The following is a 24,430-nucleotide window of genomic DNA, read 5'->3' on the forward strand; positions in this document are numbered from 1 at the left end:
TACCGTTAAATGCCCCATGCAAGTGCAAGGCTATTTTCCTGTGACGGTGAACATGCTTATGGTTATATCTATTAATAATAACCAGGTGGTTGTCTGCTCTGTCAATATTGCCACAGCCACAACCTTCTTATCCAAGATGCTGTTTAACTATTTTTCTGTGAAGAACTATTCTGTTCCACATCTCCACCCCCTCACATGGATAAGCCTTGTTATTGGATGTTTGCTACTGGTTTCAACACTCATATTCATAGAAAAGAGGACTTAACTACAAATTATTTCCCATAATATTTGGTCTGAATTTATTTGCAGCAGAGTTAACTTCCCTAAGCAAACAAAATGTTTTAAATGGATTGTTAGCAGGGCATTTCGGCTTTCTTTCTGTGTTTAAAAAAAACATTTTCACTATTACAGTACTGTTCTCAGAGCCCTGATCAACAGAACTGGTAAGCTCACCTTTGCAGGCCCTTCCTTGAAGCAGGCATCTATCACTGAATTCTATGTCAGGACTAGAGGCATCAGATTACGCTTCTCTTCCTTTACTGTAAAAAATATAGCAGTCAATTAAAACAAAATAAAGCTTTAAACTACATATCCCATTAGCCCTGAGCCCAACGTCTCAACCAATCAGAGAGTATCAGTCCCCATATATAAAACCCCCTGGAACGACTGTCCGTCTTCTTTCTTTGCTGTTGTAGCAGCAACAAGATAACTGCACTTTATTTGGTTTCCTGCAATTTAAAGTTGTATTTAGACTAAAAAATAGGGCAGAAGATTCTAGTGCCTTGCCCTAGGGGAGAGTGACAGTGGCTCCCTCCACATAGTAAAACTACCGTCTGGCACAGGCAGTGAGTTCTGCCTTTATTTGTTCACCTGTGGGGCTCCACCACCCCACTAACTTCCTCCTACATTATCATTGGCTTGAATTCCTTTTGTTGGTGTAATACACCAATATGGGCCGGTACTTTGATGGGAATGAGTCCTTTGTAGGCTATGCTGATGCCCCCTATAAACATCAGGTGGAGGAAAGGTTGGTGGAGGCACTGGACCCCCATATGCAAGACAATTCATAGAGCCATAGTTTGGGTGCTTTGCCCGTTTATGTAACCTCTCATTAGTTATGGTAGGCAAGAGTTCAGCACTGGCTCTTTAGGGGATAATCCCCCTCCTGGGAGTGAACACCACTGCCACTGGTAAGGGTCTTGGTGGATGGCATTTGAAGGAGGCAGGGCTGCAGATAGCCTCTTCTGTTCAATTGTACCATTACTACGGAGCCTCTTCAGCACCTCAACACAAATCCCATTATTCTTATGGTGCCCCATCTGACAGCTGCCCTTAGAATCACCTCTTTAATCCAGATGACATAATTCATCCATGCTCTACAGACTTAGTGCACTGCCCTGAAATAGTGGACTATGTCCAGGATCACTTGAGGAAAGGGTTTGGATAGAAAGTCCGTAACCTTATGCTCTGAATGCCTGCGACCTTCACTTACAGGCAAGTTCGCAGACACTCCCGAATTGGAGCCTAACATGGCAACATTTGGCAGAAAATTTGTGAGGGACCCCAAAAAGGGGATCAATCATCTTAAGTGTGTAAACATAGAAACCTGTCAGCAAAAAGTTACATTGTGTCACATTACACTTTATTTTCTTTCTTTATATATGTGTTGTTAAACCTACTCTACAGTGTACCAGAAAGACATAAGTAAAGCACTTTTTAGAAAACGTTTTTAATTTCCTTACAATGCACTTTAAAATTAGACTTATAATACACATTCCTTCATAATACAAATTGTAAGTACTAGCACATTATATCCAACAAATACACACATTTGCTATAAGTAATAAACTATGACAAATTCCCTACATTTTTATATATCATTATAAGCTGCATCTCAGTTGTTTGTTTTAAATATCCAGTACTTTTGGACAACCAACAAACACTAGATATCCCTGATACCTGAAACTGCTGATAGAGGTAAAGTTAATATTGATTTTGTACATCAGAAATTGGGGCAAACAATTACAGAAGAAATCATTGTCACCTATTTCTATGTTTTCTTACTTACTTTCACTATTTTTTTTATTTCAACAGTTAGTTTCTTGGGGAACACCATTAGCATTTCACATGTAAGAAAATAGACTTTTTGCAGGTTTCCCCCAACTTTTTGCCCCATTCTGGACTACTGGCTGTTGGGTTTTGACTTTGAGAATGCACTCAGGTTTGCTGTTTAGACCTCAATGCCAGTGTTCTTTCCCTTTTCAAAAGTATATGTTAAATTGGATACCCCAATTGGCATGTGCTGACTTACTTACAAGTCTCTAGTATATCGTACCCAGATACCAAGGGCATGTCCACACAAGCACCGCAGCACTGGTTGTGCCACTCTGTGTGTGACAAAGTAAAAACACAACTTTCAGATGCCATTGCAGACTGAAAAGGCTGTGCTTGCAATGCACACCAGACTTTGCCATTACAATTATTGTCAGTCACCTTAAGGCCCATATTTAACCTTTTTCAGTGCCACATTTGCGTTATTTTTTTACGCAAAAACTGCGCAAATTTACAAAATACAATTGTGTTTTGTAAGTGTGCGCCAATTTTGCATAAAAAAACAACGCAAATGCGGCGCAAAAAAAAGTATAAATATGGGCCTAAGTCCCTTAGCCATATATGTAAGTCTCCTCTAAGGCAGGCCTATGTAGCCCTATGGCAAGGAGCTGTATATTGTTAAGATAAACATATAGTTTTGATATGTTTATGCGGCAAAGCCCTAAACTGCCAGTGGTTGCTGAGGATGGTTGAGTAGCCTTATAAGGTAATTGCAGAGTTAACCGTTGGCACTCCAATGCACCTAACTTCTGACAGAGGCTATTTTACTATATCATGTAGGATATCAATTTAAAGGGGACAACAAAAGTGACTCAGTGGTGCAGTCAACACTTATGCTCACTATAATGCGAAAGTTGCCATACTTTGACCCAGCTAGTCCAGTGACTTCACAGAGTCACAGGGACTGAGACAGGTTTCTGCCTGTCTGAGGAGAAGGGTAAACAACTCCCAGGCTGAGAACAAACGCTGTTGCCGCACTAGAGGTGTGACTCCCACCCACAGGATGGGTTGCAAAGGGTGTTAGCCCAAAGGCAAGCATCAAAGGGTGATGCCGCCTTTAAAGGGCTGCTGTGACAACATTACCAAGCAGAAAGCACTTTGTGTCCCCTAGACAGGGTAGAGCCAAGGCCAAAGGAGGGAAAACTGGTTTCAGAACCAGTTTTCCATAGGCATGCTGCCCGTGATAGCTACACCTCCAGGAGTGGACTACCAAGGTCCTCACCAGCGACAGCTGACATAAATTAAAAGTGGTGAGGTGGGGGAGGGGAGAAGCGCATGGGTGCAGGGGGGAGCGCGTGGGGGAGCGCGGGTTGATTAAAAAAACACATAGCTGGTGCTGCCTCGCGATCCTCAGCTTCCTGGAGCAGCATCAAAGACTCCCAGTGCAATCCCCGCACTGCTCTCATGCTAGCTCTCATGCTATTATCTAGCATGAGAGCAGTACCTGGATTAGTCTGAGTGGGCTGATTTGCCGATCGCTCAGGGCCAGGGAGTCTGTGTTGTTTCTCCAACCCGGCTGTCAGATACAGCTGGGCTGGAGAAACCTAAGTGCACATGTCTGTTTGGCTGGCCTACAGTGGCTGCCCAAACAGACATGCACAGTTAAGGGCACACTCCACTCCCTCCTCCTCCCTCCCCTGTGGGCTGGTCCTGCCCCTCCGTGCACAGACTGGCTTAGCCAGCAACAGAAAAATAAAACGATAGAGAAGTATTGTTTTATTTTCCTGCTGTTGACTGTGAGCCAGCGAGGCGACGCCCCTCCGCCATTGCGAAGGAGCCGCCGCTGGTCCTCACCCTTGAGGAAGACCTCAGCCATCTTTGTTGTATTGTGCAAAGTACACTCTGGGATAGCCAGATGCCACACATCACCAGAACTGTGTCACCAGGTAGGAGGGATACCTACTAGCACAATGGTTAGTGACCACGTTGTCCCCTCAGGCACTCTACTGATATATAATGGGCACCCCTTGGCACCCTAGAAGTTAAAACTCACTAGATTTGGACCAAGGACAAGAAGAAAACCACTCTGCACTCCTTTTAAGTACACAGAGAGAGGCTGCGGCACCGGAGCGACTGCACTTACTGCACATTGGACTAGTGTTTTTGTGCCAAGTCTGAGTAAAAGTGAATTCCTGGCCCCGATCCACTGCAAAGGCTCCAAGGATCAGTTGGCTGGTCCCCTGGAGCCTGCTCCAGGGACACAAGAGCATAAAGAGCCGAAAAATAACAGGGTGGCAGTCACAGTGGAATTTTCCCTGCTAATGGTTACCAGGCGCACTAGCAAAGGAATCCAAGATAACCAAGGTCTGCACCCGAGTCTGCAGGACCCGGGAGAGCTGTCAGAGACAGGACTTGTTGGACTACAAGGACACTAACCACCACCAAAGGTTTGCACCGGAACTGCTGTGTTGCAATAACTAAAGGTCTGTATCGGCAGTCCTTTGGCCTCTGCGTAAAGGACTTTCTGGGACTCTAAGATACATGGTTGGAGTTGCCCCCACTCACCCATGGACCGAGTACTCAACCAGACATCACCCCGTGGACCACACACCCTCAAGAGGCATCCATTGAGCACCTTTAAGCCTGTAAAGTTTGGAACTTGCTTCTAGGACACTCTGGTGGCCAGGTAACTGTCCAAAGTTTTATTTCCAGACTCCTAGACCTCAATCCTGGTGGATTTAGGGCCTGATTTATGAAAAGTTAGTGCTACCTTTATGTCATTTTTGATGCAAAAGCAGCGCAAACTCCCAAAATATAATTATATTTTGTATATTTATGCCGCTTTTGCATCAAAAAATGATGCAAAGGTGGCGCTAACTTTTTATAAATCAGTCCCTTAGTCACCAAACTCAGGTCGGAGGTGCCAAACTCATTGTAACAAAAGTTTTCCAAACTTTTATAAAGTTTGCAAAGTTTTGACTTGCCAATGTTTGTTTGCGCATGATGTTAATATTTTTTAATGCTTTAAAAATTCCTATCTCCGGAACCTTCTAATGGATTTTTGTCATCAAGGACTCTAAAAATGAATTAAAAAGTGCACTATTTTTTATAAATTGTTATTGTGTCTCTTTCTTGTTTGGTGACTTTTGGTGTTGTTAAATGCTTTATACATTTTCCTTTGCTAAGCTTTACTGTTCTGTGCCATAGCTACCAAATAGTTGAGCTGAGGGTTGAGCAAATAACTCTGACTGGGTCCAGGGAGATAAATGTGAGTGTACTGCACAACAAGGCCCCAACCTTGCAATATAGTATACCCATTTCCTTACATCACACAAATGACCCCTTTCATGGATTCTGAATTTTGTCTTCTTTTCAGAAATGTATAGCTTACCAAACGGCATTCAGATCAGTACAGTGTGTACTGAGAGCAGCCATCTTTGAAGGAGGGGAGAAACTGCTCTATACTCATGTAAGTCTAGGTTTGAGGGTTCACACCTGTTCCAACACAAACTGCCAGTAGATACAGTTGCTACAAGCAGAAAAAGTAAATGCTACTTAGAAGAATCCAAAAACTGTGGTAAAGATGTTTTTTTTTACAACTCTACTTCTTTCTTAAACCCAGGAAGATTGTGAACTTAGCACAGGAAACCTTTTGGTGATGCAGGAAATAAGCATGTTTTCATTCACAGCACTTTTCTCACATTTTGTCCAAACAAAAACTAATTTTGCTATCTTTTGGTTGTTTGTTGTTTCCTTCCGGTGATCCACAAATTCCAAGTATATTTAGAATTCCACCCAATGTGGTGAAAAGGGTTGCAGATTTTCCCTGGGTGCCCTTGTGGGGAAGGAAAAAAGTAATGAAGGGTGAAGTGCCCTAAATATAAATCAAGCATTGACAATGCTAATAGGTCTGGCTGAAAAGGAATGTTGTATGGTAATGTAAAACATTACAGTTAAAAAGCAAGGGAAAAGAACAGAGGTCTTCAAACTTTTTGATGCCTAGAACCCCTTTCAAAACCTTTTAGGCATAAGGTCCCCCTCCTGACAAAAAAATTATAGAACCTGGTACTCCTCGTCATCGACTGTCATAAACATCCTCAATTCCCACTGCAAATCATTTTTACAGTGAGGAAATAATATGAAACAGTGTTTAGCAAACCAAAGGTCAGTGAGTGTTGGAGCGTGGACAAGGGTGTGACTAAAAACAAAGGTCCTCATTTCTAAGGAATTGGCATGCGGCAGCACTGCAAGTCTTCTTGCAACACTGCCCTACCCCAATATAAAAGGGAAGGTGCATTCCTATCCTTTCCCCCTGTGCTGGCACACAAATTGCTGCCTAGTGCCAACGTAGGCAGGATTGTTTTTGTGCAGGAAGGGGCACCTTCCTGAACAAAAACATCCTGAGAGGTATTTTCCTCTTTCCTTGTGTGCAGCAAACTGCAACACACATGGAAAGAGGAAAAATTAGGAGAAATGAAAACATTTCTCCTCATTATACCTGTGTAAGGTTTTGGCACTGCTCCAGTTTACATGATTTTGTAAATCTGGGGCAGCGTCAATATCCATGGGTTTGCATAAGAACACCCACTGCAAGCCCATTGAATGCCTCCTTGACACAGAGTAAGGCAACGCAGCGACTTGCGCTGCTTTGACTTACTCCATATTTATGAGGCCATGCAAAGCCACGCAGGGTGGCTATGCGTCACCTCACATGTATGGCTGAGAGGCTGGTGCCTCCAGGGCGTCAATAAAAGTGATGCTCTGGTGGTGCAAGTCTCTCATAGATATGCCCCAAAATATTCTGTAACTTTTTTTTAGGTCTTTCACCTTCAGGTAGCTACATATAAAATAATAGGCAGCTTAAAAGAAAAATAAATAAAAGAAAATGGTTACTCATTGGGAAATGCACTGTAGTCCATTATGAAACCACTATTATTTAATGCACTGCATAGGTCTGTATGTAACCAGCCAGCCACAGAATTAAATCTTGATTGGTGCAGTGGAGAATAGTGACTAGTGTATTTTTAGTGCTACGAGGTCCCAGCCTGTGACAGAAAGCACTGTGAAAATGTAAGTCATTATATTATATTAGCATTACATACTGTGTACGATAGACCACTACAAAATGCACAAAAAATGTTTAAGATTAAATAGTGTTTCCAAAATGTAGATTTGAGTAATACCAGACCATATGTAAAATATGTTTTTAATAGCTGTCCCTTCAACACCTCATCACCTAAGCACTATGTATATACAATTACACTTAAAAGCACACACTTCACAGCCAAGTTGTTAACTCTTTGCACTACTACTCAAAAAGAAAAAATCTTTGCCATCACAAAGCTTTGAGTGATTCGATCAATAAAAGCCAGAACGGACTCCAAAGCATCCTTTATGTTTGTATATTTTATCATTGGCATATCAACTCGTAGCTCACATTTGCATTTCATTCAGGAAGCAGGCCCCCTGGTGTCTGGAAGGATTCTTTAGCTGTCTGTGCAGCTTCATTTCACAGCACAGGAGACTCAATGAATACAAGTTCAGCTGAAGCATTTTAAAGATGGGATGGGAATGCGCGACCCCCCTTTCCAGGACTCCACGCCCCCCTCGGGGGTCGCAACCCACAGATTGAATACCTCTGGAATAGATATATGTCTGTGTGAAAGCACAGAACTGGAAAACAATATTGGTGTGGGGTAAAGGGTCCAGAGTCCAACAAGACCTAAAAATACATGTAGGCCAGTCAAACCATGTACTTCTGACACCACATGTGTGCAATGCCAATGTCTCTCTCTAATGATGCTCACATAATTGTCTGGGACAACTGCTAAGGCAAGTCAGACCATATACAAATGGTCAGCACTGGGTGGGTAAACGCCTCACCGGCTAAGGGTCAATGAACTATTAATGACACAACAAGGAACTAGGGTAAACATAAGCCTCAAACCTAGACATACATAAGGATAGAGCAGTTTTTCTACCCTCTAAAGATGGCCGCTCTCAAAACACACACACTCTCTACTGCTCTGGTTGATGCTGTGCTTCTTTGTCCCGCCCCCTCTTGTGCTGCCCCCCCTCAGGCTGTGTAGCGAATAGCAACGGCCGTTGCATCCGTACTCTACAGCAATAGCCGCTTCCTTGTGGCATCTTGTGCCGTCACGTCCGTCGGTGGGAAAAACTTCCGGGGCGACTCCGACTCGGCGGTCCCGCTGGATTCGGAGTGAAGCGAGGAGGCGGGGCGTGTACAGCAGAGGGCCCGGGGAGGAGGTGCGTTAAAGTGGGATGGGGCGCTGTTGTGGGAGGATGGGTAGCACTAACGAGGGGGTAAATTAAATATGGAGGGTGCTGCCAACTGAGGGGCTGTGGATTAGGTGAGAAGGTGCACTAGCATGGGAGAAGGCAAATAGAGGGGTGCATGTGGCCGGAGGCAACACCACCGGGATAATGCAGTGTTTAATATATTATCGCGATAATGCAGCTTAATGTGTAAATGTTAAAGTTGCACTTTGATGGGGAAACAACATTCGGGTGATGCGGCGAACAGAAGTGTGGGATGGGGAGTTATTACAGCATAGAGGGATGCAATATACACCCACAGTAGAGGCAGTAACATGTTGCGTCTACGACTGACAGGAATCAGTAGTGGCCAGGAATGTAGATCGATGGGAGGTAGATGCGGATGAGATGATAGTATCCCAAGGGCAGCGGATCTTGGGGTTTAAAATCAAGGTAAAGAGTCTCCCCACGGGGCAGCACCTTTGAAGAGTGCGTTGGTATCCTGGCATAACGAATTGTGACGTTGGAGCCCAAAGGGTGGCAACTTGGGAAGGATATTTTGGTAATTATAGGGTTGGACAGAGGGGAATGTGGGCATGGGGAGTAAAATCTGATCTGTAGACGAACAGCATTGGCAAGATGAGTCATATTACATTTTGAGGGCGCCTGAGATTCCCGTGTGCCAGGAGGCTCCGTGAAGCTTTACATTATCCTTGTCTCCCAAGACCAGCCACGATGGAGTCTCCAGACATCCTGGACCTGCAGCAGGCAGTAGTAGATGAGCTGGGTATCTCTATGGATGAGCTCCGGCAGTTCATTGACGAGGAAGTCAACAAAATTGAGAGTGTGAAACAACGGAAGGCCCAGCTGGTGGAGTTAGAGACCTGGGTGCAGCAGAAGGAGAATGAAGTGGCACACGTGGACAAGCTCTTTGACAGCGCATCTAGGTGAGTCACTTGTTACTATCTGGAGGTGTCTGTTAATACCTTGTGATTAGTACGTATGCCACTTTTATCTTTCTATTTTATCACCTTCGTTTCATTGATTTGGTGCCTTGATTTGATATCTTTTGTCTCGGTCGTTGAAGTTAATGATTTTGTGCTTTGGACTGATCACCATACATAAATCTTGATGTTTTTATTTGCAGTCCGTTAATCTCTACACATTGGATTATTTGGGCATTTATAATGCTTCCAACTTGTGTATCAGTTTTTAGATTGTCGGTTTGTGGCCGCTATTGCATGGATCTTTGAATCTTGTTTGTTGTTGTATATCTTTCCATATAGCTGGGTCTGATCTGAGGTGGCATTGTGTGCAAAAGAACTATGGGTTGGAATGCTACCCCAAGTGATTGCCAGTGGTTAGACTTATTGCAAGCATATTCCCCTCAACCTTTGTGTGTTTAATGTGCTGCCCTAAGTGCCCGTGGTTGTGCCAAGACATGGGTCCCTTGCTCACTCTGTCACTGAAACCAAGCTACACTCGACTTAAGAGCCCCAATCAGAGCAAAATGGGTCTTGGGTTGCTTGTATTCCGGTTCAGAGAGGACCTGGCATGGCAGATCGAGCAGGACTGTTCCTATTGGGACAGGATTGAGATTGATTTGCTTATGGCTGGGTTGAAACTGAGGTGGCATGATGGGTGAAAGAACGTTGTCTTAGATCACAACACTAGGGAGCAAGGTAGATTCTGGAAGGGAAAGAAGACCTCAGTCACATCTATTCTCCTGGACATGGTGTCTGTTCTATGGGGATGCTCTTCAGGTAGATGGACAGAATGCCGAACAATGTAAACATTCACCCCTAGTCACAAAGATCTGGGTAAAATCCTTTTTTTTTAACCCCCCATGCCACCCCAGTTTGGACCCAGCCATATGGAAACCAGTCTTGCCCCTGTTCCCCATGGTCAAGCCCGAACTGCCAGGCCAGGTCCTCCTTGGACTGGAATCAAGCATCCTAGGATCGATTTCAGGGCTTCACCCCTCATCAGCAAGGCTGTCTTGAACTTGGTAGGGCGACAAAAGCAGAACAACAGATGATAGACGGAATGCTCAATAATGCAAGCATTCACCCCCAGTCACATAGATTTGGGTTTAATCCATCATTTTATTTGCCTACCATGCCACCACAGTTTGGACCATTTCTCTGTCCTTTTCTGTGTTGTATTGTTATTCATATGGCATCTTCTTAGTTCTTTTGAGGCCCACAGCACTTTCCGAATTGAGAGTGCACTGTTATTTTTAATGTGAGTTTGTATTGGATGCAGTATTGCTTATTGAATTCATGTTTTGATGTTATCGCAAAGATTGGTGACATTCCTTACATTTTGCTTTAGAGTTAAATGAGTAATGTAGCAATGGAATGGTTGAAATAGAATTGAAATTTGTGTATACAGAGCTGTTTTATTATGAGTTATTATGTTGCAGGGAACATACAGAAATTTATAACACTCTGCTGCAGTGCATCTTTTTTATTTTATAGTCATGAACTTTTTCACGGGCGAGCGCAAATCGCTGAGTTCCGTATTATCTCTCTTTGGGCTTCAAACCACGCCCATGTCACGTCAGTGTCTTTCATTGGTTCGTGACGCTTGCCTTTTAAAATCTGCTTGATTTCATTAGCAGAAGGCATGCATACGTCATGCCTTTTCCAGTGGTTAGCCCTCCTCGAGCGCAGTAACCAAGTACTGAAAACATACGAGGCTCGCTGTTTTCCGTCTGGTTTGTAGACTACTTTTTCTTTTTTTTCGCAGCGCGATCTCGGTTGGCAGAAGTCGAGCGCTTTGCATGACATCGACCCTGTTACATAGTTATTTGCAGTTTTGCTGGTTAGGTAGATAATTGCACTTTTGCAGATAGGTTTCACTACAAGTGAACTGTTATTTCCGTTTGTGTGTCTGCTTTGCACTGATAGCGGCCGTTAGCTCGCTTATATAAAACTTTAACTTTTCAGTTTATATGGCAAGAAAAGTCCACTTAGTTATGTGAAACTGTTTTATTTTCATTTTCAATTTATGTGGCAAGAAAAGTCCGGTTAGGAGTTTACAGTGCTAATTGCTCGAGCTCAAGCAAACGCAAGACCGTTTGCAAATGCTTGTTTTAGACTTGCTTCAGCATACAGCATTGGGCAGTAGTCCAGCCCATTTCAGTCATTGCCCAAACTGACTGTGATTGGCGGCGTTCTGCTCTTTCACTAGATCACATTCGCACACAAAGTAGTCCCCCCTCACTGCCAGGGTCTACTTTGGCAATGTGTCCTTTTGAGACCAAAACATTATTTTGCTTTTTGCCTTTTTGTTATTTATTTATTTATTTTTTAACATACTGTCACAGGCCTGACGGTTGCTCCAATCGAAACATTTTTAAAAACCGTGAAAATACAAGCATTCATAAAACTAAAAGGCTTGCAGCCAACACCACATCTATTACACAGAACCATCTGGCAAACAAGATTGTATATGAGATTCTAATAGTGAAGAATGCACTTTTGATCACTTGGTTAGCTGGTAGTTTGTCCAGGGTCCATATTAGCACCTCTTGGTGGTCCAGTTTCCTCAGCATATTCTGTACCATACAGGTTTCTACAGCCGTAAGTAGTAGCAAAACCATTTGACATGTCCATGTAAAATCAGTTTTCTTTCTCCAGGATAGGGTATGGGGCGCGTCATCAATTATTTCTGAAAGTTTGGATGCACCACACTATTGCAGTAAGTGAATGCTGGTATTTATAAAGGAGGAAGCAATTTAAATTCTTTTTGCCAGTTAGGATTGGTGCCTTGGATTCCAGTGTCACTCATCCTTTGGAGAATAGTTATGGGTTTGAAGCAGTTGCTAATTGTTCACAGTGACAAAGACTGATAACCGGTCGACAAAAAGAGAAGGGATACCACTCTATTGGTCTACCATGCCCTTGAGGTTATCCCATATTACAATTAATACTGGTTTGGTGATTCTTCATCAGTAAATACTGCACTGTTTCTCAGAGTTGAGGTTGTTTTCATCAAGAAAAAAAGAGATATGTATGACAGTTGTATTTTCAGTGAGCTTCCATAAAAATGGCAATTTGCTACTGGCCTGTAGTTTCTGGGCCTTGTTCCTTATGTCTTTGTTTCTTAAGTATTGCCTTATTGTAGAAAGTTTTCAGTTAGTTGAGGAGGTTGCCAGATGACAGAAATGACTTAGTGTTTGCTTTGGTGGAAATTATTGCAGGTGACGATAGTAATAGGATTTTTATTGTATTTGAAGGGAGGAAATGGGTCAGTTGATGATCTGTTAATAGTGACAGACTTGATTAGTTTAGTATGGAGAGTTCAGTGAACCTACAGAAGTTTTGGAATGAGTAGTTTTGGAACTTGAAATCTGCTTGTAAGAGGTTCCACTGGCTGTTGCATATTTGACTATGAATTACGGCTTTCAGCTTGTTCACTGAAGTTATTTGCCAATAACTTTTAGTTTGGTTGCAGAATTTGAATGTGTTTTTAAAAACTGCTTAATTTGTCATGATGTGTCCAAAATGTGCTGTGCGTGATTTTCTTTTTGGCTGCCGAATATGTTCTTTACTGTCTATGTATTTGATTCTTTAAGGTTAATGCTCTGTACTTTTCTCCACAATCTTTCAGGGGTTGTATTTATTGTGTTTTGTAATTTAAATATCCTGATGAGACAGCCCATTTTTTCATGATGATTTTCTGAGGCTTAGAATGGAACCACTTTGTCAAAAGTTTCACAGTGCTATTGGTGAAATCAATAGACGGCCGTTAGAGATCCTAGAGGTCGTTAACCAGAAAACTCTACCAGAAAGTTGTCCAGGTTAAGAATTTTTTCATGGCATGGTCATTCTTATTTGTTGGGTAGGATAGGAGGGGATTGTGGTGGTAAAAATGAAGTCGAAATTTATGATATGGTGAGCTGGTTTTTAGTGGTGTGATTTTTATTTAACGGGGATCGTGGCTTTTAGTGGATAGTTGCTTCACAACTATGGTTAGCAGGCCAGTGACTAGGCGGTCAAGGTCTCCAGCATCAAGGTTAATAAATGAGATTAGGATTGTGGTTGGATCATGGCTCGTTGTACCATTATTTGAGCTCACCTAAGATGCATTGATTTTTGTAGTCAGGGCTAATGTTTCAAACGGCATTCAGGAGAGTGCCTGAAAACGTTTTGCTGCAAGGGAGTGGTTGGTAGATGAGCAGGAAGGCGACTGCATTTACTTTTCAGGTTGAGTCAATGTAAAGACCTAGGCATGGAACTATTGTAAAGAAAAATGCTCCCTGTTGCAGTTACCCCCCACTTTTTGCCTGATACTGATGCTCAGTGAGAAGTGTGCTGGGAACCTGCTAACCAGGCCCCAGCACCAGTGTTCTTTCACCTAAAATGTACCATTGTCTCCACAATTGGCACAACCCTGGCACCCAGGTAAGTCCATTGTAACTGGTACCCCTGGTACCAAGGGCCCTGATGCCAGGGAAGGTCTCTAAGGGCTGCAGCATGTCTTATGCCACCCTAGGGACCCCTCACCCAGCACAGACACACTGCTTGCCAGCTTGTGTGTGCTGGTGGGAGAAAAAGACTAAGTCGACATGGCACTCCCCTCAGGGTGCCATGCCAACCTCACACTGCCTATGGCATAGGTAAGTCACCCCTCTAGCAGGCCTTAAAGCCCTAAGGCAGGATGCACTATACCACAGGTGAGGACATAGGTGCATGAGCACTATGCCCCTACAGTGTCTAAGCAAAACCTTAGACATTGTAAGTGCAGGGTAGCCATAAGAGTATATGGTCTGGGAGTCTGTCAAAAACAAACTCCACAGCTCCATAATGGCTACACTGAATACTGGGAAGTTTAGTATCAAAGTTCTCAGAATAATAAACCCACACTGATGCCAGTGTTGGATTTATTAAAGAATGAACACAGAGGGCATCTTAGAGATGCCCCCTGTATTTTACCCAATTGTTCAGTGCAGGACTGACTGGTCTGTGCCAGCCTGCTGCTGAGAGACGAGTTTCTGACCCCATGTGGTGAGGGCCTTTGTGCTCTCTGGGGACAGAAACAAAAGCCTGCTCTGGGTGGAAATGCTTCACACCTCCCCCCTGCAGGAACTGTAACACCTAGCATTGAGCCTCAAAGGCTCAGGCTTCGTGTTACAATGCCCCAGGGCACTCCAGCTAGTGGAGATGCCCGCCCCCTGAACACAGCCCCCACTTTTGGCAGCAAGTCCAGGGGAGATAATGAGAAAAACAAGGAGGAGTCACTGGCCAGTCAGGACAGCCCCTAAGGTGTCCTGAGCTGAGGTGACTCTGACTTTTAGAAATCCTCCATCTTGCAGATGGAGGATTCCCCCAATAGGATTAGGGATGTGCCCTCCTCCCCTCAGGGAAGAGGCACAAAGAGGGTGTAGCCACCCTCAGGGTTAGTAGCCATTGGCTACTAACCCCCCAGACCTAAACACACCCTTAAATTTAGTATTTAAGGGCTCCCCAGAACCTAGGAACTCAGATTCCTGCAACCTAAGAAGAAGAGGACTGCTAAGCTGAAAAACCCTGCAGAGAAGACGGAGACACCAACTGCTTTGGCCCCAGCTCTACCGGCCTGTCTTCCCACTTCTAAAGACACTGCTCCAGCGACTCTCTCCCCAGGGACCAGCAACCTCTGAATCCTCAGAGGACTGCCCTGCTCTAGAAGGACCAAGAAACTCCGAGAACAGCGGCCCTGTTAACCCAAGACTGCAACTTTGTTTAAAAGGAGCAACTTCAAAACAACTGCGTTTCCCGCCGGAAGCGTGAGACTTGCTACTCTGCACCCGACGCCCCCACAGCAACGCCTGCAGAGGAAATCCCAAGGCTCCCCCTGACCGCGACTGCCTGACTCCCAGATCCCGACGCCTGGAAAAGACTCTGCACCCGCAGCCCCCAGGACCTGAAAGATCGGAACTCCAGTGCAGGAGTGACCCCCAGGAGGCCCTCTCCCTTGCCCAGGTGGTGGCTACCCAGAGGAGCCCCCCCTCCCCCCCCTTGCCTGCCTGCATCGCTGAAGAGACCCCTTGGTCTCCCATTGATTTACATTGGAAACCCAACGTATGTTTGCACACTGCTCCCGGCCGCCCCTGTGCTGCTGAGGGTGTACTTTCTGTGCTAACTTGTGTCCCCCCCGGTGCCCTACAAAACCCCCCTGGTCTGCCCTCCGAAGACGCGGGTACTTACCTGCTGGCAGACTGGAACCGGGGCACCCCCTTCTCCATTGAAGCCTATGCGTTTTGGGCACCACTTTGAACTCTGCACCTGACCGGCCCTGAGCTGCTGGTGTGGTAACTTTGGGGTGGCTCTGAACCCCCAACGGTGGGCTACCTTGGACCCAAACTTGAACCCGGTAGGTGGTTTACTTACCTGCTAGAACTAACAAACTCTTACTCCCCCAGGAACTGTGAAAATTGCACTGTCTAGTTTTAAAATAGCTATATGTGATTTATGTGAAAAGTATATATGCTATTGTGATTATTCAAAGTTCCTAAAGTACCTACCTGCAATACCTTTCATTTAAAGTATTACATGTAAAATTTGAACCTGTGGTTCTTAAAATAAACTAAGAAAAGATATTTTTCTATACAAAAACCTATTGGTCAGGAATTGTCTCTGAGTGTGTGTTCCTCATTTATTGCTTGGGTGTGTACAACAAATGCTTAACACTACTCCTTTGATAAGCCTACTGCTCGACCACACTACCACAAAATAGAGCATTAGTATTATCTCTTTTTTCCACTATCTTACCTCTAAGGGGAACCCTTGGACTCTGTGCATACTATTCCTTACATTGAAATAGTGCATACAGAGCCAACTTCCTACAACTATCATCACATTACCTTGCTGCTGGCACCTGTGCTCATTCTTACTTGCCTTTTGACATATTACAGTTTAGGGTTACATGCTGCTTTATTTGCACCCCTATTTAGGAGGTTGCCTGTGATGGTTGTCTTGATAGAGCTGCATAGCTCCACCCCCTCACATCCACGGACTATTCTTTAATTGCGCATGTAGCTCATATGTGGTGCTTCAAACGTACTTCAAGATTGTGGCGGACCAGAAACCCATGTGCATAATGACTGGAATCGATTTTAGATAGTGTGTGACTTCACACAGTGATGGTTTCCTACTGTGTAGAAGACAACAGTTATGCTATGTTTTATGGGTGGCCTCTCCGATACTATAGCAGTCTGATGTAAGGGAGTGTGGTGTCAACATAGTTAACCTGCATTGTGCCATCTGTCGTAACCAATGGGGTGTGGTGCCAAACCTGTACCCCATAAACCCTTCGCCATAAATCGTCTTATGAATTTCGCATATAGAATTCACCACAGATTGCATGTAAAAATTCTCAACCTGCGGTACTCCTTAAAATCTGGCATGAAAATATGACCGTCTATTTCTTATTTGTTTTATTTTTTTATGCCCCACCTCTTCCCTTCTACCTCTTGCCTTCTTCTTCTGTCTATAAACTCTGAGGGACAGATGTACAAAAAGAAGGAATAGTGATTTCCAATTAGCAATTTTATCTGAATTGCTATTTGGAAATCGCTATTCCTTATGTGTGAGACATTTTGTTCCATACTGGCAATTCCTAGTCGGTCGCAAATCAGCCTACTCATGAGTATTATTGAGATAGGTCACAATTTGCGTCCCGTTAGGAAACGCTGCTTTCATCCAGGGGATGGTGGTAGTTGTGTTTTTTTAACACAGCCCGTTTTCCTTTAAGAGAAACCGTGTGCGATTAAAAAGAAAACAATGGAACAATAAAGTATCATTTTTGAAGAGTAGACAGTGGTCTGTAGGACCACTGCCCACTCTTAAATATGTTTCTACAACATTCATACTGGACTGTCTGCACAGTGTACTTCACTGCAGTGCAATAAATAGGGAGCCAGCTTTCTAGAGTTAACATATGTTTATTTCTGAGTGATAGATCTGCTCAGTTTGAGACCTACAAAAATGCTTTACAATGCTAATATCTTGAAAACTATTGACAAATTTACACCAAAACATGCAAAGGCACTTTTTTGCGTAAATGTTCTTCTTTCTCACTACGTCAGATGGAATTCTGCTGAAGCCTTTTTTTACTGAGACACTTTTAAAATGTTCCTGTGGGAATTGAAATGGGAAATGTCTTTTTCTTGACTAGCCCCTCCAAACCCTTTTTAAAAAAAAAAAAATCTGACAATTGTAGGAAATTTGCTGTATGGAAAACGGATCTCTTGAACATTTTTGGGAACATTTTGTGCTGACTTGTATAGTGCCAACGTTATTGGTTAACAAAAGAATTGAATACATCAACCTATCTGCGCCAAACCAGTGATTTATTGTTGGAAGTTAGATCTGATCTTGGCCCCAATGGTTAGATATGGTCCAGAAAATGTTATCCCATAAACCAGTGAAATTCGTCAGTAATGATTTGCAGCACTCTTGGCAGTCAACCTTTTTGTTTCCTGTGCCCTTGGTAACGTGGTGAATAGAGCATATATTGTTCGTTGTGCACCTTGAAAATCACCCCATTCCAAATGCTGCTGATCTGCCTTTTAGATTTGTAATGCAGCCAGTCTCATTTGATGGATTTTAAGTAATGAGAATGCTTGATAAATAGCTGACTTACCAATGTATTCTTTGTAGCTGAAAGTTCATGTAAACGAGGAAGTGGTTTTACACCCTAGCAAACCTATTGAGAACAGGTATCAACCAGAGCAGAGCGTCTTCTGTTGGACTGACAATGCGGATATTAATTATGTGGATTTATTATTTTACTAGGGCAGCACTGGTGGAAGCCCAGATAGAGGAGTTACTCATTTTTATAAAGACCAAAAACGTTTTTTTCTTTATCTGGCGTTGTGCTATCAAGGGCAGTAGGTTTAATGGGTGGGTCGGTTGTGTCAATACTATGACTTTTCACACCCACTGTTATTTGTGTCTCTATAGTGCTGTCGATGACTGTGAATCTCTTGTGAAAGATTTATACAACAAGTTGGGGTTGAACTATCGTGAGAGCAGTTCCGAGGATGAGGGCTCCAGCAGGCCTGCGGAAGTCATTGAGATCCCAGATGAAGAAGATGATGATGTCCTCAGCGTCGGCTCTGGTGGGTAATGTTTCTTTAAAATGGAGTCCAGTTAGTGACCACATGTCCACATGCCTGATAAAAAAAAGAGTGCTTGTTAGCATGGACTGTATTATGGTTTCAGGCCAACTACTGCTCTGCTTTGCATTCCATAAGATCACAAAGCTCAAAGCACTTGTCACACTCTCCATCTTGCAAAATAGTTTGAGTGGTAAGGATTTGATTTATTTCAAAAAGATGATTTTATGAATATTTATACTTTGTTCTTTTTCATTCAGTTGTATTAAATGCTGTAATCCTTTAGAGTCATAAATGCGTTTCACGCACCATCGTTCAACTCTATCTTTGCGCTAGATCATCATATTTCAGATATTTTCTGTTGTTTTGTTTCTGTTGTGTGGAGCTTAGACAGACCTAGTAGACATTGAGCAGCATTCGGTCTGCAGTAAGCCTCATTGTGGTCCTTGTGACCAAACCAAGCTTAATTGGGTGTTTGGACTGCTGTGTCAACCTCCCAAGCAGTCTTAAACTCCAGTTGTTGGCTGTCCAGCAGAGTTTAATAGACAGCTTATGCTCAGATGCCTGTGTCTGCCCATGTTAAGGTCCTAAGAAAGTCTGTTAAATCAGAGATGTTTCACAACTTTCCCTCTTTTGGAACTACGTGATTAATGAGCCCACAAATATTGCTTTTAACTTGACCTATTAGATGCAATATAGTCTCAAGTTTCCCCAGAAATGCATTTTTTGGGGAACAAATAAATGATGATCATAGCATACTATCATCTGCCTTACTTTGCTAGATTTTTCTGCCCCTCGACCTTGAACTTGACCTCCAGCCTTTACAGCGAGTCCAGATTGCGATGTAAATCAGCTCTTTAAGGATAAATGCAACAGATTGGAATTTACTGAACATTATTTTAATGTGTGTTCCTGACAGGTGACGCAGTTAATAGAGTTTCGAAAGACCAGAGCCTGGTGAGTTGAAAATGTGCTCCTCTTGTGCACACTTTTAATTACTATCCATATTGAGTCTACTGTGTTGAGCCGGTTGGTTGTAACTCCACCCTACCAATTAACTCTGTAGTGTGTTTCAAATATATACGTATTGTCTCTTTGCTATCATTCCCACATTAGTTACGTGAAGCGATGGCTGCCATGAGGAAATCTGCTCAAGATGTCCAAAAATTTATGGAAGCAGTCACCAAGAAATCCAGTGCCCAGAAAGGTCAGCAAAATTTGAAAAGTGTGTGTGCGCGCGTGTGGGGGAAGGCACGATAGTTTCATGGAGAGGTTTCTAAGGAGAATGTAAGTGAGCACTTGGATATCTAAGAAAGACAAGCTCTTTGAGATGGTTTGTAATAACCATGGTTAAAACATTAAGGTAACACTGTAGGGAGCAGTGTTTGTACCATCTCGCCCATACAGTCCTCACCCTACAGAATAGTCAGAGCTTGCATGCCAACATGCATGTGCTTGTGTGCATTTCACCTGTATTTATCAGTCCTGAACTTGCCTTAAGAATATGATCCATATTCACTTTCTTGCTTGCCTTGCCACAGATGAAGAGAAATCGTGGCTTTTAAAAATGTTCTGTTTCCCAAAACTAGCTGTTGTGAACAGTATTGGTTTTGATTGAATGTAAACCTTAACTTTTTTTTAAAGGATTCAGCATTCTGTATTGAACAAAAAGCCTGGTCTCGTTAAGGGGACCTTTCCACAAAAATGGGATAGGTGGTGTAAGGAAATGCCTCCTTGGCATGGTTACCCCCTGACTTTTTGCCTTTGCTGATGCTATGTTTTGAATTGAAAGTGTGCTGAGGCCTGCTAACCAGGCCCCAGCACCAGTGTTCTTTCCCTAACCTGTACTTTTGATTCCACAATTGGCACACCCTGGCATCCAGATAAGTCCCTTGTAACTGGTACCTCTGGTACCAAGGGCCCTGATGCCAGGGAAGGTCTCTAAGGGCTGCAGCATGTATTATGCCACCCTGGAGACCCCTCACTCAGCACAGACACACTGCTTGCCAGCTTGTGTGTGCTGGTGAGAACAAAACAAGTAAGTCGACATGGCACTCCCCTCAGGGTGCCATGCCAACCTCACACTGCCTATGCAGTATAGATAAGTCACCCCTCTAGCAGGCCTTACAGCCCTAAGCCAGGGTGCACTATACCATAGGTGAGGGCCCCAGTGCATGAGCACTGTGCCCCTACAGTGTCTAAGCAAAACCTTAGACATTGTAAGTGCAGGGTAGCCATAAGAGTATATGGTCTGGGAGTCTGTCAAACACGAACTCCACAGCACCATAATGGCTACACTGAAAACTGGGAAGTTTGGTATCAAACTTCTCAGCACAATAAATGCACACTGATGCCAGTGTACATTTTATTGTAAACTACACCCCAGAGGGCACCTTAGAGGTGCCCCCTGAAACCTTAACCAACTACCTGTGTAGGCTGACTGGTTCTAGCAGCCTGCCACACTCGAGACATGTTGCTGGCCCCATGGGGAGAGTGCCTTTGTCACTCTGAGGCCAGTAACAAAGCCTGCACTTGGTGGAGATGCTAACACCTCCCCCAGGCAGGAGCTGTAACACCTGGCGGTGAGCCTCAAAGGCTCACCCCCTTTGTTCCAGCACCGCAGGGCACTCCAGCTAGTGGGGTTGCCCGCCCCCTCCGGCCACGGCCCCACTTTTGGCGGCAAGGCCGGAGAAAATAATGAGAATAACAAGGAGGAGTCACTGGCCAGTCAGGACAGCCCCTAAGGTGTCCTGAGCTGAAGTGACTCTAACTTTTAGAAATCCTCCATCTTGCAGATGGAGGATTCCCCCAATAGGGATAGGATTGTGACCCCCTCCCCTTGGGAGGAGGCACAAAGAGGGTGTACCCACCCTCAGGGCTAGTAGCCATTGGCTACTAACCCCCAGACCTAAACACGCCCTTAAATTTAGTATTTAAGGGCTTCCCTGAACCTAAAGATTTAGATTCCTGCAACTTACCGAAGAAGAAGACTGCTGAGCTGAAAACCCCTGCAGAAGAAGAAAGAAGACACCAACTGCTTTGGCCCCAGTCCTACCGGCCTGCTCCTGCCTTCTAAAGAAACCTGCTCCAGCGACGGTTTCTCAAGGACCAGCGACCTCTGAATCCTCAGAGGACTGCCCTGCTTCAAGAGGAACAAGAAACTCCCGAGGACAGCGGACCTGCTCCAAAAAGACTGCAACTGTGTTACAGAGGAGCAGATTTAAAAACCCTGCAATCCCCACAAGAAGCGTGAGACTTGGAACACTGCACCCGGCGACCCCGACTCGACTGGTGGAGAACCAACACATCAGGGAGGACCCTCCGGCGACTCCGAGACTGTGAGTAACCAAAGTTGTCCCCCCTGAGCCCCCACAGCGACGCCTGCAGAGGGAATCCCCAGGCTCCCCTGACCGCGACTGCCTGACTCTAAAATCCCGACGGCTGGAAAAGACCCTGCACCCGCAGCCCCCAGCACCTGAAGGATCGGAACTTCAGTGCAGGAGTGACCCCCAGGAGGCCCTCTCCCTTGCCCAGGTGGTGGCTACCCCGAGGAGCCCCCCCCCTTGCCTGCCTGCATCGCTGAAGAGACCCCTTGGTCTCCCATTGATTTACATTGGAAACCCGACACGTGTTTGCACACTGCACCCGGCCGCCCCAGTGCCGCTCAGGGTGTACTTTTTGTGTAAGCTTGTGTCCCCCCCCGGTGCCCTACAAAACCCCCCTGGTCTGCCCTCCGAAGACGCGGGTACTTACCTGCTGGCAGACTGGAACCGGGGCACCCCCTTCTCTCCATTGAAGCCTATGCGTTTTGGGCACCACTTTGAACTCTGCACCTGACCGGCCCTGAGCTGCTGGTGTGGTGACTTTGGGGTTGCTCTGAACCCCCAACGGTGGGCTACCTTGGACCCCAATCTCAACCTCGTAGGTGGTTTACTTACCTGCAAAAACTAACAGTTCGATGGCATCTGTCGCTGTAGATACGCATGTTCTGCAATAGCTCGCCATCTGGTGTTGGGCCGGAGTGTTACAAGTTGTTTTTCTTCGAAGAAGTCTTTCGAGTCACGGGACCGAGTGACTCCTCCTTTTGTCTCCATTGCGCATGGGCGTCGACTCCATCTTCGATTGTTTTTTTTCCGCCATCGGGTTCGGACGTGTTCCTGTCGCTCCGAGTTTCGGAACGGAAGATTAGCTAATTTCGGAAGATTTTCGTCGGTATTGTTGCGTTCGGGATCGGCGTACTTAGATTCCACACCGCATCGAAGATCGAAGAGCTCCGGTGCCCTTCGGGGTAGTTTTTCGATCCTCCGTCGGGGCCTGGTCGGCCCGACCGCGTGCTGAAGAACGCCGATGGAACGGACCCCGTTCCGTTTCTGCCCCAAATGCCACAATAAATACCCCTACACAGACCAACACTTGGTCTGCAACCTGTGCCTGTCACCTGAGCACAGCGAAGACACCTGCGAGGCCTGTCGTGCGTTCCGGTCCCGAAAAACACTCCGAGACCGTCGAGCCAGAAGACTGCAGATGGCGTCCGCACCGACAGCCCAACGGGAGTTCGAGGAACAGGAAGAGGAAGGTACCTTCTCGATCCAAGACTCAGACTCCGAAGGATTCGACGATACACAAACCGTGAGTAAGACGTCGAAATCCACTCAGAGGAACATTTACAAGGCCCAGGGGACGCCACTGCCACCAGGCCATGGCTCGACCCATAAATTCGGTGACCGACCGTCGGCACCGAAAAAGGCCCAAACAGTGCCGAGATCGTCCGACTCCGGTCGAGACACCGGCACGCAGCCTTCTCGGGACCGAGAAAGTGCTGGAGACAAGCCTCGACACCGAGATGCCGGTGTGGACACGGCTCGACGCCGAGACAGCGGCACCGAAACAGATCGACGCCGAGAGGTTTCGGCCCCGAAAAAGAAAAAAGTCACCTCGGAGCCGAAAAAACACGCAGACAGGGTTTCGATGCCGAAACAAACTGCAAGCGACCCAGCTTCAGGCTCTTATACAGAAGAGCACTCGCTAACCTCCCAAATGCAAAAGCATAGGTTTGAGGAAGAGCTACAAGCAACTGATGTGGACCATACGCAAAGGCGTATATTCATACAGCAGGGGACAGGGAAAATAAGCACCCTTCCCCCCATTAGGAGAAAGAGAAGGTTGGAGTTCCAGACGGAACAGACACCACAACCAAAAGTGGTGAAAAGAGTTACCCCACCACCCTCTCCTCCGCCCGTGATTAACGTCTCACCAGCACAAACTCCATCACACTCCCCAGCTCACACCACCATGAGCCAGGGTGACCAAGATCAGGACGCATGGGACCTATACGACGCCCCAGTGTCAGATAACAGTCCGGAGGCATACCCTACAAAGCCATCTCCACCAGAAGACAGCACCGCGTATTCTCAAGTGGTGGCTAGAGCAGCACAATTTCACAACGTAAGCCTCCACTCAGAACAGGTCGAGGATGATTTCTTATTCAACACACTCTCCTCCACCCACAGCTCATACCAAAGCCTGCCTATGCTCCCTGGTATGCTCCGGCACGCAAAAGACATCTTTAAGGAGCCGGTCAAAAGTAGGGCAATCACACCAAGGGTGGAAAAAAAGTATAAGGCGCCTCCTACAGACCCGGCTTTCATCACTACACAGCTGCCACCAGACTCTGTCGTTGTAGGAGCAGCTAGGAAAAGGGCCAACTCTCACACATTTGGAGATGCACCACCCCCAGATAAAGAAAGCCGCAAGTTCGATGCAGCTGGTAAGAGTCGCAGCACAAGCTGCAAACCAGTGGCGCATCGCGAACTCCCAGGCACTACTTGCGCGCTATAACAGAGCCCACTGGGACGAGATGCAACATCTCATTGAACATCTGCCCAAGGACTTACAAAATAGGGCAAAACAAGTGGTTGAGGAGGGACAGACCATCTCCAACAACCAGATACGCTCCTCCATGGACGCTGCAGATACAGCTGCACGGACAATTAA

General features: G+C 45.3%; 1 protein-coding gene across 4 annotated transcripts in view; it reads left to right on the top strand.

Annotated features, from left to right (window-relative positions):
* Positions 1 to 8,205: 8,205 nt before the first annotated feature.
* The window catches only part of SETDB1 (SET domain bifurcated histone lysine methyltransferase 1), a 162,301-nt gene continuing 146,076 nt past the window's right edge, over positions 8,206 to 24,430 (top strand). The window contains exons 1-5 of one of the 4 annotated variants that reach the window (XM_069218530.1): positions 8,206 to 8,319; positions 9,054 to 9,275; positions 18,282 to 18,439; positions 19,356 to 19,393; positions 19,553 to 19,643. In XM_069218530.1, coding sequence (XP_069074631.1) covers positions 9,064 to 9,275; positions 18,282 to 18,439; positions 19,356 to 19,393; positions 19,553 to 19,643 — 499 coding nt within the window. In that variant the 5' untranslated portion in view covers positions 8,206 to 8,319; positions 9,054 to 9,063. Of the gene's footprint in view, positions 8,424 to 9,053; positions 9,276 to 18,281; positions 18,440 to 19,355; positions 19,394 to 19,552; positions 19,644 to 24,430 lie in introns of all 4 variants that reach the window. The other 3 variants (XM_069218528.1, XM_069218529.1, XM_069218527.1) reach the window with 3 other exon arrangements.

Source organism: Pleurodeles waltl, chromosome 12, assembly GCF_031143425.1.
Source record: "Pleurodeles waltl isolate 20211129_DDA chromosome 12, aPleWal1.hap1.20221129, whole genome shotgun sequence".
NCBI lineage: Eukaryota > Metazoa > Chordata > Amphibia > Caudata > Salamandridae > Pleurodeles > Pleurodeles waltl.